The 14,623-nt window shown below is 39.4% G+C and overlaps 2 protein-coding genes across 3 annotated transcripts in view; one reads left to right on the top strand and one right to left on the bottom strand.

Annotated features, from left to right (window-relative positions):
• The window catches only part of scamp4 (secretory carrier membrane protein 4), a 13,745-nt gene extending 8,033 nt beyond the window's left edge, over nt 1–5,712 (top strand). The window contains exons 5-7 of the mRNA XM_005733968.2: nt 1,299–1,400; nt 3,919–4,036; nt 4,164–5,712. Of these exons, the coding sequence (XP_005734025.1) occupies nt 1,299–1,400; nt 3,919–4,036; nt 4,164–4,352 (409 nt within the window). The 3' untranslated portion in view covers nt 4,353–5,712. The remainder of the gene's footprint in view (nt 1–1,298; nt 1,401–3,918; nt 4,037–4,163) is intronic.
• Nucleotides 5,713–7,290: 1,578 nt separating this feature from the next.
• LOC102200018 (semaphorin-4E) overlaps nt 7,291–14,623 on the bottom strand; it is an 18,181-nt gene continuing 10,848 nt past the window's right edge. For both annotated transcript variants that reach the window (XM_005733967.2, XM_013911124.1), the window contains exons 5-14: nt 14,008–14,106; nt 12,640–12,739; nt 12,283–12,393; nt 11,995–12,146; nt 11,714–11,886; nt 11,345–11,501; nt 11,015–11,237; nt 9,957–10,072; nt 9,521–9,737; nt 7,291–9,337 (exon numbers count right to left, since the gene is read on the bottom strand). In XM_005733967.2, coding sequence (XP_005734024.1) covers nt 8,574–9,337; nt 9,521–9,737; nt 9,957–10,072; nt 11,015–11,237; nt 11,345–11,501; nt 11,714–11,886; nt 11,995–12,146; nt 12,283–12,393; nt 12,640–12,739; nt 14,008–14,106 — 2,112 coding nt within the window. In that variant the 3' untranslated portion in view covers nt 7,291–8,573. The remainder of the gene's footprint in view (nt 9,338–9,520; nt 9,738–9,956; nt 10,073–11,014; nt 11,238–11,344; nt 11,502–11,713; nt 11,887–11,994; nt 12,147–12,282; nt 12,394–12,639; nt 12,740–14,007; nt 14,107–14,623) is intronic.

A 14,623-nucleotide genomic window follows, 5' to 3' on the forward strand; every position in this document is an offset into this window, starting at 1 on the left:
TGCACAGAAAATGAACTCTAAATCATGAAACCCTTTTATTTATTGGACTCTTAACTGTAAATGAAATACATTTGTACCAAAGCATATGATTTTAAACCTTTGATCAACTATTTATATTTTAACCATTTTTTATAACAGACTTTTTTCTTTATACTGCAAGCCCGAATAATTGCAGACAGGGCTACACATGTATGTCTCACTCTCTGTAAACACGATGGCTTCAAAAGTTTATCATAAATTATGGTAAAACTTTCTAAGCGTGTGGAGTGGCGTCATGTTAATAATCCATTAAAATTTTACTTCCATCCACCGATGTCTTCAAGATCATCTTAAGGATTTATTGGTTGAAAATTGACCAAAAGCCTTTTAACTTACAAGCTAGTTAATAGTTAATAAAAGCGGAAAAGGTGAGCTTTTTTGGTATTTAAAAGTGAAATAAAACAAATCTAACTGAAAGAAAAAGATTATTCATAATTTTGAGAATAAAGTCAAAACCTTGAGATTAAGGTCACAATTCTATTTTGAGGAAAAAGTCGAAACGTGGAGATTACAGTTGTCGTTACAAGACAAAACTGCCACGGTTGCAATACCCTCTGAGTTAGTAAAATCGTTCTTGGTAACTAGGAAGAATATGATTTCTCTTTTAACACATAATCATATTGTGGCGATAAGGACATTAAAAAGATGGTCAGATTGAAAAACTTTGAAGTAGATTTTGAATTTTTTTCTCAAAATAGTTTTTCGGTTTAATCTTGAAATTTCAACTTTCTTCTCAAAAGTATCGACAATATTTCTTTTCTTATGCAGCCCTAATACTCAAAGAATGAACTCTTTAGAACGGACAGAAATCAACCCAACCGGTCGCGGCAGATGGCCCCGCCCCTCCCTGAGCCTGGTTCTGCTGGAGGTTTCTTCCTGTATGATTGTTGGGGTTTTCTCTGTATGTATTATTGTAGGGTCTACCTTACAGTATAAAGCGCCTTGAGGCAACTGTTGTTGTGATTTGGTGCTATATAAATAAAATTCATTGAATTGAATACAAGCCCCCAAAAAGTTTGATCAGCTCTGACTGTGCTGCTTGTTTTCTGATTTGAATTTGCACCCATCTTTTGAGTTTACTGAGAACATTTCCAGCTTTTCTGTGACTTGTTCATGTTTCTCTGCAAGTATGTGTGGTAGTTTGACTCAAATCTTGCCAACAAGAAGGAAGAAGCAACTTTGCCACAGAAATGGAAAACCTTCGGGCTTTTTTTCCTACTGTATCATCTTTGTATTTTCTTTTCTTATTTTCTTCATAGGGCTGACAGCTCGTTCAACTTCATGGCCTTCTTCTTCATCTTCTTCTTTCAGTGTGTCTTGGCCCTCATCCAGGCCGTCGGCATCCCTGGTTGGGGAACATGGTAAGTTGAACCAAACCTGCTTTGAACACCACACATATTGGCTGCTAGTTTATTTGTTTATTTATTTATTTAGTTATTTTATGTTTTTTGGGGGGTTTTTTTTATCGGATTGGGTCATGAAGGTTTCTCTCTGATGATCAAGGCAGCTGGAAAATGTGCTTTTCACCACACTTGGCTGTTTCTCATCTGTTCAATAAAAAAAATCATGAAGTTAACATATAAGGAGGTGAAACATTTCAAACTGTTTTAAAATTGAAAATAATTGCCATTTTTAGCCTGTTATCTACCCAGTTGTATGTAAATACAGAATGAAAGTGCTTTTTTTTTTTTTTTTTTTTTTTTTTTATGTTTGAGCTGCAGAATAACAATGTGGTTTAAATTTTGTGGATTACTTTTTTTTTTTTTTTTAAATTTCGCAAAGTTTTTATGAAGTGGTGTTTCTAAACCGGTTTCATGTAGTACTGACATCGATCTGTTTTTAGAGACATTGTACTCTCATTGGCCGCATTGTTAGGTACACCTGTCCAACTGTTTTTTAAGCACTTATCTAATCAGCCAATCACATGCCAGCCATTCAATTAATTTAAACATGGTCAAGATGACCTGCTGATTTTGGCGGGTGGGGGGGTCATTCGCGATATCGTTATAGCAACACTGTGCCTTTATGTCCCTCATGCACAACAAAGTGACATATCTGACAGTGAGAAGTGTATTTCTGCTGCTGAAGATTTGGTAAAAAGGGAGCTGCTCTAACACCCCCAACATAGCGCAATACTTTTGGAAAATATGCTAGAAACCTGTTCCAGCTGAATGGAACAAACTTCCTTTCAACACTCGAGGCAAAAACACTGTGGAGTACAACTGGGCTAGGGTGACAGGCAAGTAGAAGAGATGCTGGCAGCTGTGTACAGTCCAAAAGTAAACAAATGGTTCAACCAAACGTCACTGGTGCATAGCTAGTTAAACTGCGTATAGACTGGAAGAGCAGAAAATGGATGCAAATCATTGACGTGATTATATATTGTTTGGCAAAGTACATGAGACCAGTTTAAATGGTGGAAAAGGAAGCTGTTATGCAAATGGTTAAAGAGACCAAGCCACATTACAACATCCCAGATAGAAAATCTTTCACCATTTTTAGTGTTCAGTGTCTTTTTTTTTCTGCTTCAGAAGTATTGTGGCACATTTTCTTAAAAAATATAGTGATTTAATTTTGAGGCTATATTGCCCCCAAATTTAAATGTTGCATGGTTGTTGGTGCCATACAAACCGGTCGGAGTATTTTAGAAACCGTTGGATTTTCCCACACAACAAACTCTAGAATCACAGAGACTGGTCCCAAAAAGATATCCAGTGAGTAGCAGTTCTTTGAATCAAAATACCTTGTTGCTGACAGAGGAGAGTGACCACACTGATTTGAGCTGATAGAAAGGAAAAGTAACCACTCGTTAAAAATGAAGGGATGTAGCAAGACCACTGTAGGGAAAACTCCTGCCAGCTAAGAACAGGAAACCTGAGGCCATAATTCACACAAGCTTCTCAAAATTGGACAACTGAAGATTGAAAAAAATGTTGCCTTGTCTGATGAGTCTTAATTTTTACTGCAACATTTGGATCGTGGAGTCAGAATTTGGCATGACAGCATGTAAGAAAATGACAGTGAATTCACTGTGCTCAAATGGCCTCCACAGTCACCAGATTTCAATCCAATAGAGCAACTTTGAGATGTCGTGGAATGAGTCTCATCATGGTTGGTCAGCAGAGAAATCTACAGCAACTGTGTGATGATATCATGCGATTATGAACTGAAAAGTTTCCAGGACGTTGTTGTATCTGTCACCTAGAATTAAGGCAGTTATGACAGCAAAACAGGATCTAACCTGGTACTGATAAGGTGTACCTAATGACCATGAAGGTGGTCAGTAAGTGTAGGTCAAGTAGTATCTTGTTTTCTTTCTTTTTTTTTTCTTTTTTTCTTTTTTTGTTAACATAAAACATGAAAACAGGGGTGGCTAAACCTCAGCAAGTCTTCTCCTATTTGGAGGATTGGTGTTTGATCGCTGGTTGCTCCAATCTGTATGCCAAAGTATCCTTGGGCAAAATACTGACCCCCATGTTGCTCTCTGATGCATTCTTCAGAGTGTGAATGTTAGATAGAAAACACTTGCATGTAGAAAAATGTCTGTATGAATGGGTGAATGAGGCAAGCTGTGTAAAGCGCCTTGAATGCGTCAGTAAAAAGAAACACTCCATATAAGAACCAGGCCAGAAAATCTTTAAAAATGGAGGAAGTAATAATAAAAAGTAATGATAATAAGACTTTTGGTCGATGTGTTAGCTGATCATTGCTGCGCTGTTTGTTGCTATGCCTCAGTTCTCACTGCTTCGTGGCTCTTTTTTTTTTTTTTTTTTTAATAAAACTTTAAATTGCATTTGTATTAAATCCACTTTGCTAAGTGCATACTGTCTGATACACTAACCCATAAAACTCCATCTCACCCTCACCAACACAACAAAGCGGCTGGATTGCAACAGTGACGTTTTTCAGCCAAAATGTGGGCTCTGCTGTAGTGATGCTTATCACAACTCTGCTCTTCACTCTGGTGACTGCTTTAATGGCACTGGTTCTCATTAAGGTGAGTGAACGCCTATGCTGAAAATGCACACGCACTTACCTTTACCTTTGTGTGGGTCAACGTGCACACAGTTCCTTGCAGACACCAAAGCACACCAACAACTACCTAACACACCCACTTTCTCCAGGTGCACAGAATGTACCGTGGTGGTGGCGGTAGTATGCAGCGAGCTCAGGAAGAGTGGAGCACCGGGATGTGGAAGAGTGCCACGGTGAGGGAAGCGGGGCTTAACGCCGTCGCTCAGACTGCCCAAGGCCCAAGTTTGCCACAGTACCCTACGGCGGTGCCCAGCTATCCTGACAACAGTCACTGGTGATGGCTAAGAATCGTCTCTAGGGGGAGACAGATAACTGGCAGTTTAACCAATGTTCAAGAAAGCACTTCAAAAACGCCATTTATTTAACCCTTACTTTTCAAAGTATACAGGTGTGTTTTATGAGAGGACAGAGTTTTATCAGAAAGCCTCTACACATGTGGTAGAGGACTATCCTTAGATTATACCATTCCATTTCAGCTTTGTTTACATCTAGTCCATAAAACGAATGACTCAATTGGAAAAAGAGTGAACACTTTCAAGAGTGTGTGAGAGATGTGTGCCTTATAGACCTCTATAATAGGATTGTTTTTGTATATTGCCAGAATTGCATGCTCGAAATAATGGTATGCTGAAGAGCAGGGTTTTTTTGTTTTTTTTTTTCTTTTTTGCAAGAAGACAGTGTGCAAACTGGGGATTTTTATTTTTTATTTTTTATTTTTTTTTTAGGTTTTTGAGCATTAATTGAGCTTATTTTTGATGGTCTGCTTGATATGTCCACGCTTGCCTGTGATGTATTGAAATGCGCCTTACTGTTGTGTGCAGATTTTTGCATGTTTAAAAAAAAAAAACCCTGAACACCTGATTTTTGCCTTAAAAAACACTCTAATTGTTCTTTTTTGTTGTTGTTTTTTTTTTTTTGTAAAACTGGATGCTTCAGTGAAGCAACTCTTCTGTGCAACTTATCATTGAGCCAAAACACTTTCTACTCTTACGACGGAGGGGGCTGGGTGTCTCCACCTCAGTATTTCACAATTCCTGTTGTTTTAAAGCTACACTGTTTGCTTCTAGTGGTCAGTGCCCTGCAGTGACAGCACCTTATCAGCTGTTGTCAAACCTCCAGCAACTTTCAATTTTCTCCCAGACAGACTGAGTTATTGCATCTGGGGTCTACACTGTGTTGCATGCAGCCTGCTGTGGGATTCTGAATGAAGGCGATTCTCTTATTACAAATGAACGGATGTGATGTAGACAGTAAAGACTGGTACAAACCGCTGGCTGAGTGAACTAATGCATGCAGATGTGGTAACAAATTGTTTAAACATAGTCTAATATCAGACATGACTGAGGAATTATTGGATTTTATTTTTTTTTTTTTAAAGAAATATGCATATATGCTGGTAATGCAACACCGTTGATCCAGATAAAGCTTGTTTGAAGTAAAAGCACTGTCATAAAGAAAGGTTGCTCCCTCATAGATACACAACTATTTTTTTTTCTTTTCAACATACTGAAGTGCCCTTTATGGCCAACTGCCAAATTTAATACTTTGATTTTTCTGATATTTGATAAGTGACTGATAAAATGGATATGTTAAACTAACACTGTTGCAGCATTTCAATAAATCTTCTTTTTCACATTGTGTTTGCCTGTTCCTGCTTATCATAAAAATACATGTAATTGTTCGATTTATGTTGAAAGTCTTAAAAATGAGTCAGTTCTGCCACAGCTACTTTAATATAGAGTGAGTTTAAATCTTTTTACTTGAGTTTTATATATACTTTTTATGCTCTCTTTAAACTGCAAGCAAACTCATGTATATCAGTTCAGTTTTGATAGTCTGAACACCAAAAATCATAGAGAATGAGCTTTTCAGCTGTGATTTGAACCAGATGCCAGTCTGATTTTTTTTTTTTTTTTTGCAAGCAGTCCTGTCAGTTTGTGGAGCTTGTACATTTCTTGCCTGACTTCACTCTCTTGCTGTGAGACACTAGTGAAATGCTTCGGGGTATGAATAAAAGTATCTCTTGACATCCTAAAATTCTGGATGAAATCTGCTCCAGTAAAGCTCATCATGTTGCAATCCTACTATTCTTAAATTCAACTAATCTGAATTTCGTCATACAGAAGTAGCAGCTATTGCTTCACAAGAAGACCCTGAAAAGTGATAATATTTCACCCTACAGTTTTACTGCTGATGAATTCATTTCAGCAACACTATTATCCTTTAGCTCAGGGGTCCCCAATCCCAGTCCACGAGGGACGGTGTCCTGCAGGTTTTAGATGTGTCCTTGATCCATCACAGCTGATTTAAATGGCTAAACGACCTCCTCAACATGTCTTGCAGTTCTCCAGAGGCCTTGTAGTGAACTAATCATGTGATTCGGGTGTGTTGACCCAGGGTGAGATCTAAAACCTGCAGGGACACCGGCCCTCGTGGACTGGGGTTGGGGACCCTGGCTTTAGCTTTTCAAATAGAGCCCAATACAGGATGTTTAAAACTAATACCAATATTTGGATACATTAGCTGATTTCCTTTTTCTTTCAGATGCATAAAAAAAGAGATTTTGCCATCATTTGTTACATGAATTTACTAGTTTACACTCCCACTACTTAGTTCAAATTGTTGTATTTGTAAATTCTGAAGACATTGGTTGCCAACAGGAAGTTGCACTTTACATAGTTTGCCCACCAGGGTGCAATGTCAACACTCATAACAACTCCCGTGTCTTCTTTTTTTAACTTTCATGTTTTGAGCCATCATTAATAGATACTAACCGATTAGCAAATATCTATCAGCAAATAATGTCAATTTTCCAATAAATAGGTCGGGGTCTAATTTTAATAACTTAAACACCTCCTAGAAAGTCAGTAGTCTGTTGCTTGACTAACAAAGAGAGACAATTATTTGCACCTATGACCAACTATGACCAAGAATTGATAATTAACCTAGTGGACTGTGGGAGGAAGTGGGAGGGAACCCACACAAGCACCTTTAGGAAATTCTTGCTGTGAAGTAATGGCGCTAACCACTGCACCACTGTGACCAAAGAACAGTATTACAATGCATTTCACAAAGGCAAATAAATATTTGCCATAAGGATCACACAATAACTCAAAGGCAGATGTAAGAGAAGAAGCCTCATTTAAATGTTGGGAGGAAAATTGGGCCTGAGAGAGGTCAGCTAAAAGCCATTTCTGAATGATGTAAACAATTCCGTTTAAGTCTTGTAGCTTTATTGTTATAAAATGTATAACAGTAGTTGGCAGTGTTATAGCTGGGATGATTTTTTTAGTGCTTTTTTTAAAAAAAAAAAACACACACACACAAATTGTACCCTTTTTTAAAAATAAAAAAAATATTCAAATGCACAGGTAACGTTTGAATGATTACTTTGTACTACTGATATTGTACATCCATATACAATTCTGCTGTTTAATAATTCAGCAGAGACCCATTTCAACTCTCATACAGACAGTTGTACAGAACTTGATGAAACATAAAAGTCTCTGCGCAATGGCGCTAATGACCAAAACTGAAAACCACAGAGAAGATTCGGGGGGCTTCACTGCAATTGACTTTTTGTCCAAAACAAACTGAGCATGTGGTGTTAATGATGATGTTTTCCTCCCCTACAAACCATATGAAACCTTTGGAAACATTAATATTGGAAGCAGTGGCTTTGTGCGTTGCCTTCAAATACATTTCCCGACTGTGTGAGACATTACTGACTTACTGATTCATAAGTGCATGACAAGACTCTCAAAGTTCCTTTCATGAGCAAGGCAGCATGTTTCAAAGTTTGACACCGAAACTCTTGGATACGCTGCACCTCTGAGTTGTTTCACTGACAGAAATGTACACCCCCACCCTTGACATTACAATGACATTTTTGTCTGTTTCTTATTAAGTGTACAGTATGCTTGGAATCAGAAATGTAGCTACACACCCAAAAAAAGAAAAGAATTACCCCAGTTCACCCTAAATATAAAAATTCTTTTTTTTTCTTATTGAAGACAGAGGTCCAACTGTTATATTAGTGGGGGTTATGCTTAAAAATAGAGGTATGTATGTAGAAGATGTTTTTTACGGCCACCAGGAAATAAAATAGTGATACAGACAACTGATCAATCATTAAAAATCATTGAAAATATGATCAAAATGCTACATGTCCAGTGTTTTTTATACTATATTTACAAATAAATAGTCCAAAAAGAAAAGGTGTTGGCTGTACACAATCTATTGCACAAAGCTTATTCACAATTTATCATTATACAAAAAAAAAATACATATAAAAACATTAACCACCAGTTAAATATCTTTTTAGAGGACATGAGCTGCCTGGTAAGAATATGGAAATGATAGTCAGTGTAGGAAACAGGACACCAATCAAAAGAATTTATAATGCCTTTATAGGAACCGAATCTCAGTGGGAGTACACCTATAGGAAGATAATTAGTGCACGAGTCCTGCCTCAGACTGAATTCTACACCTCAGCAGAGTCAAATCTCTGACTCATCATTTATGTATCCCAGACCGTCCAGACTTGAAATGTTGGCCATAGGTGGGAAGTGATGCTCCCCATTCCCTTTGAAGTCAACAGCAGGGTGATTATTATTGGCACTGCAAGGTCTCCCGGATTCAGGCCCCAGGAGCTTTACCTCTGAAGTTCTGTTCAGGATCTGCCTGTACTCGGTTGACTGCCTTCTCGTCTCGCTTTCACTGGGCCGCTGTACAAACTTTAAGCACTCCCAGTGCCCACGGCTCCAGATCATAAATATGACTCCCATCAGAGAGAGGCAAATCAGGGACAGCATGGCCACAGCCACCTGTAGATGAGTTATCCTGCCACTGTCGTTTTGACTCTCAGGAGACGACGGTTTGTCAATGTTATGGCTTGGCACTGGATCTGGTGTCAAATGTATTGTTTTGTGAATAGCTTCTGTGGTACTTGGCACCTCTGTGCCAAAGGTGGGGATGATCCCCGTTGTCGGGTCAGAGTAGAGCTGTAAATGATAAACCGCCACAGTCTGGTTGTATTTTTGTCCGTTTATCTCCTCTACTGAGTCGCAGACATACTGGCCAGCGTCTGTTTCAGAAGCACTCAGGATGAGGAGACCGCCACTGTAGATGTAGTATTTGTTGTTGGAGTGAAGTGTGTGGTTACCGAATCGCCAGTCGGCCACAGCCAAGTTAGAGTGAAGTTGGCACGACAGCTGGATATTGTTCTCTGGAATGAGGACTAATTCGACAGCTGTCACTGGATCTAAAAACACACAAACGCAAGGTTAATTCATGCTCATAAAACTGCTGCCATGTCAGCACACGCTTGATCAAAGGGTGTCAGTGGGGTTCTCTCTATAATATTGTTATTTCTACAATCAAACAACCCTTGTGCTTTCTTGGGTTCTGATTTAACACTAAATAAAAACAACTGAATTTAAAGTACCTAGTGGAGGACACTGTGACACATCTCCCTTCTTGAGACTCTGTATTGTATGTGGGGAGGGGGACAAAGTGTTGACGGAGGAGCACTGCTTGGTGGATAAATCCCAGGCGCAGTACGGATCTCTTGCAAGGATGCAGTCCACACAAGTCTCATAGCGGCTGCAGTTACTGACCGGCATCTGGACTGCACCAGAAGTTGAACCAGCATACACTTGACCCTATAAGTGCACAACCATAAAGACTCATAAATATCAAAAGACTAAAAGTGTTTCACCTTTAGCACAACTGAAGCCTCTTTATTGCCTGTAAGTGGCAAATAGGTGATGACATATTCAAACTAAGATATTAAACAGTATCTCCCAACCAAAACCCCAGCAAACAACCGTAAACTGTGATGATGACAAAACATGTATAATGGACTTGTTATTATATATTACCTCAGTGGATGAGAGGCGCAAGATAGAGATGGGCTCGTGGTTTTCATACAGCTGAACCTCCTCGATGATGAACATCTCTCCGTCATAGTTCACAGCCTTCTGAACATAACCGTTTCCTATTACAAAGACAAAAAGCAGAGCCCGTAACTTACACAAGTGTATTTACCCATATCATTTGATGACTCTGCTGCTTAGAACAAATCATAAAAAGCTAATGATTAACCAAGTTATATTTATTGCTTTAAAAGCCTTTACTTTGGTCTCTGCTTTTGCAACAGTTTTAGATTTGCTTTGGGCAAAGTAGGGACTATAGAAAAGACACACAGGAAATGGTGTGAGGCGGACTCAAACTCAGGCACCTGCAGCCACCTTCAGCAAATGGGTCACCTGCCCAACCAGGTGTTGTGCAGGTGATGCCTTTATAAAGGGGAAAAACTGTGCCATCAGTTTTTAATGGTAAGCTTATAACTAGAAAACACTTATATGACAATATGACAAATGTCATATTGTTAAAATCTATTGCTAAATTAATGGAAACTAATATGTTCACCTCCTTTAGTTACATTATAACGACAATATAGTTGCGTTAAAGTTGCATAATTCAGTCTTTCTGATAAGTTCTGATCAGATTTAGTGAGAAACATAATCACTGAGGACATTTGTAATTGTGTGTCAGGGAGCCACTTGCAGTGCTCAAACTCTTTCCCAAGTACAATAAACGAATCTCTTTTTAATCAGCATAATTAGGAAAATTAAGTCCTCAAACAAAATTTATGTGGATCACTGTATGTTTTTTCAGCTGCTAAGCTTCACCCAGAAACAAAAGCCAGTTTCTAAATTTGCTATTCTGATATCTGATTTTGTTACTTTTCTCCTTCTGTCAAGTTTTAAAGCCATTTAAAAGGTTATGAATTCATTTAAAACTGCAGTATTGAATATTAAACTTGAACTATTTTAAGAATTTTATGTGAGTGACTGTTTAACATTAAAAATAAAACTCAAGTAACACCGGCAGTACTCCAAAGGGGCCTTTCTGAAAAACACAGCTCTTTTTTTACCTGTGCCAATAAACATGACGTTATATTTCTCTCCGTCCAGGCCCTGCACGCTGTCCACTACAATCCGAGTCAGCAGAGCTCCCTTCGTGATCAGCAGCGGGCCTCCTGTCAGTGGCCGAATTGCTTCATCCATTAGAGGACGATCCCTGATGAACTGGAGCGTTTTGTCTGGAAGGTCCAGAGAGCGATTCATCCCCATTTTACGCACCATGTTATTGATGCACTGAAACACAAAAACTGCAATTTAGATTTTTTTTTCTTCCACATCTATTTGCGTTTATCTGGTTTTTCAATTGAATTTCTGCATGCAACAAAAGTCTGTAAACGCACCGCTCCTGGTCTGGGGACCGGCACCTCACCGGTGTACATCACCCATTTAATATGAGACGTCTCCACAGCAACAGGGGTTTTAAATTTTCCCTCATTGAAAATATCTCTAATAGCAGATACGCTGTATGCACAAACAGCCGACTTCTGGGATAAGCTCCTGGAAACGCAAAATAACAAGTTTAGGTGAAATTCAAACAACACACTGAGACAAGTTCGTATCAGCTGAGTCTCAACAAAATACTAGTTGCAACAGACTTGGTAGTTTTTTTGTGTGTGTTAACTAAAAAGCTCAGGATACTCCTAACATTCCTCAAAGCCAACACCCGCCATGAGCAATAAGAGCCACTGGATTTGTCAGCAAACACTTACGACTGTGGAGTGAAGACAGCATAGAAGACACTCTTCCTCCAGTCCTTGTGTCTGAGAAGGAAGACATCCTGGACAATGGAGGGCAGGCTGGGTTCAGACAGGGAACAATCCAGGCGAGCTTTCAGGAACGACGTCCATTTCCTCTGCAGTGTCCGCTGGCCGCCCATATCCCCCTTTAACACAGATATGGAGCACTCTGTGATGTGTGTGCGTATTGCCTTTAACAACAACCAGACCTGTGTCAGACAGGCCAAGGCTTTTGAACAGACTGTGTTCATTACCTTGCAGACACGGGCCACTCGTGACACTGAAACCTTTCTGTAGAAGTCGTACTCTATGGCATTTTCACTGAAGAACAAGTACACCTTGTCGTCGTCACCATCGGGACTATCAAAGCTCTCATCCACAAAATCCATGTAGACAAAGTTTGGCTCTGAAAACACAAATTGAATTGAATTGAACAAATTGAATTGAACACAGGCAAACGAAAATAGAAGTCAACAGCACCACAAACGCTAAAATGTTCATGGGGTGCTATAAAATTTTAAAAAGAAGGGAGAGGAAGTCACCATTGAGCCAGGAGCTTTTAAACTCGGTACGAAGAGCCAAGTTTGAGCTGCGCAGAACAACAGGCTCAGAGCCCAAGAAGTTGATGGATGTGGCAGAATACAAATCGTTTCCTGTAAGACAGGAAAAAGAGGTGAGTGAAAATTCCTGGAAATCCATTATTCACTTTAAATTGTAACAACATCACATTTGTATACAGAAAAATTTGGCATTTCGACAAATCGTACAGAGAATGCTGAATGAGCAGGTAGCTCTAGCAAATATACTCCGAGCGGTATTTTTCTTATTTATTTAGTGTGTGAAGTGAAATCTGCACACAACTATCAAATCTTCATTCTGTGTCTGCCTCAGACACTCACCAACCATGAGGGAGGAGTATCTCTGAAAGGGATCGAAAGGACACTTGCCCTTCCCCTCCTCCGGCTTTCCCTGCAGCGTCAGCTGTCCTTTAGCAAACGTCTGTCAGAAACAAAGAAAGAGATCAAGCAAAGAGAGAGAAGTTGAGAAAGCTGTGTTTTATTGAGATTGAGGACTGGAACTGGAAGCTTACCGTTTGTTCACATGTTTAAGCAGTTAACTAAACTTGCATACATTTGCATAATAACTCGCTAAAGTGTCCAAACGAAACAAAGGGTTTTACATGGGTTTTCAAAACTCATATCCGGAATCACTTTAATTGTTTCTCTTAAAATCTTCTTCCAGAGTCTGAGGATACATAATGAGCATATTATCTGCCTTTATTTATTTCGTTTGTTATTATCATAGTGCTGCAGGTTCACATAGCAACAGTTTAACACCCCATTGTGATGCAGCCAAGACTGCTCAGTCCTCTGAAATTTCAGCATCTTGCCAAAATAAACAGTTTTCCAAGACACCAACAACAGGGGAAGGAAATTTAACTGACGATGACAGGAGAGAAATGTCTCAAAGCGTGCCCATTTGCAACACTTCAGCATAAAGCTTAACAAAATTCAATCCCAGTTATTACTGCTTGAATTAAAGCAGACCCTGCACTGCCTTCTGCTCTGTTATGTCTAGAATCTTTCAGCGGTGGATGCAAGTTCAGCATATCTACAGGTAGGCTACTGGCTGCTCAACAACCCTACATTTCAAACAGTGAGAGCAGATTTTCTGAATATGGTCATCTAAGACACACCACCCTAGCTGTGTACCATATACCAGCTGTTCACATTGTTTGTTTGTGAGGGGCAGCCAATGAAATAAAAGCTGGTTAAAGGGAGAGGAGCTTGTTTAAGAGTGTAAGATAAGGTCATCCAGAGCTGCACTAGTACAGGCCAAGAATAAACTATGAAGTTGGAAATGAGTATTACAGGTTCCCTTTAAAGTAAGACGAGTGATATCATTTTCATTGCAAACAAATCAACATGGGAACGGATAAAAACAAAACTGTGCATCCAAACACACGTACATTAAATGAGGAAATCTATGCCACAGTTTTCATTCATTATAGTAAGTACTGTACTTTATTTTAAGGCAGTCCCTTCTACACTGTAGTACTGAGTACACATGTATTTGGATATAAGAAAAACATCTAACTGTTTTGTGGAGTCACTGAGTTACAAAAAAGAAAAAAAATTAACTTCTACATCTTCAGTAGGAAGGAGCTTTTCATGTGGATCTCCTTTATGGATCTCATGCAAGTGTTACTAGCATCAGTTTACAAGGGGGCAATAAACTAAACTCTTAACTCTTAAAGCCACACTTACCAGATAATCACAGGTCGGGCTAAACGCATTTGTACCACACACATACATTGTAGAGTCATTCACTCTGTGCAGGGTTCGAATGTAGTTGCGGCATTCCACCTGCAACAAGATCCAGCAGAGAGAATGCCAAGGTCAGAGCTTTGTTAGTTCAGCCGCAAAAACACAAACATACCGCATACATATGTCATCCAGGGAAGGACGGACGTTGTTTTGCTGTGCTGTATTTTAATGTGAAGTGTACATATTTATTTTTTATATTGCATGCATTAGTTATATTTTTGTGCAGTGTTTTATTTAGTTTGCATGTTTTAGTTGCTGGCAAATTGTCCTGGAGAGACTCCGCCCTTTCCCCCGTTTTTTACTAATTGGACACACCTGGAGAGGAAAGGAAAGGTAAATTACAGAGTGCTCAATGACACATAAAAGGGTTGGAGCTGGTGTTCACAGGAGGAGGAAGCGAGACGATCAGGGGACAGATGACCAGCGACTGGGAAGGGGAAATGATCAGCGGAGAAAAGGCAGATGACCAGCGACTAGAGACGCGTAGCGGCAGTCAGGTGGCGAGAGCGACAAGAGCCAGTTCGTGCACCGCGGGAGAGAACAGAAGCAGTGAGAC

Source organism: Pundamilia nyererei, unplaced genomic scaffold, assembly GCF_000239375.1.
Source record: "Pundamilia nyererei isolate P.nyererei 1_Seehausen unplaced genomic scaffold, PunNye1.0 scaffold00056, whole genome shotgun sequence".
Classification (NCBI taxonomy): Eukaryota; Metazoa; Chordata; class Actinopteri; order Cichliformes; family Cichlidae; genus Pundamilia; species Pundamilia nyererei.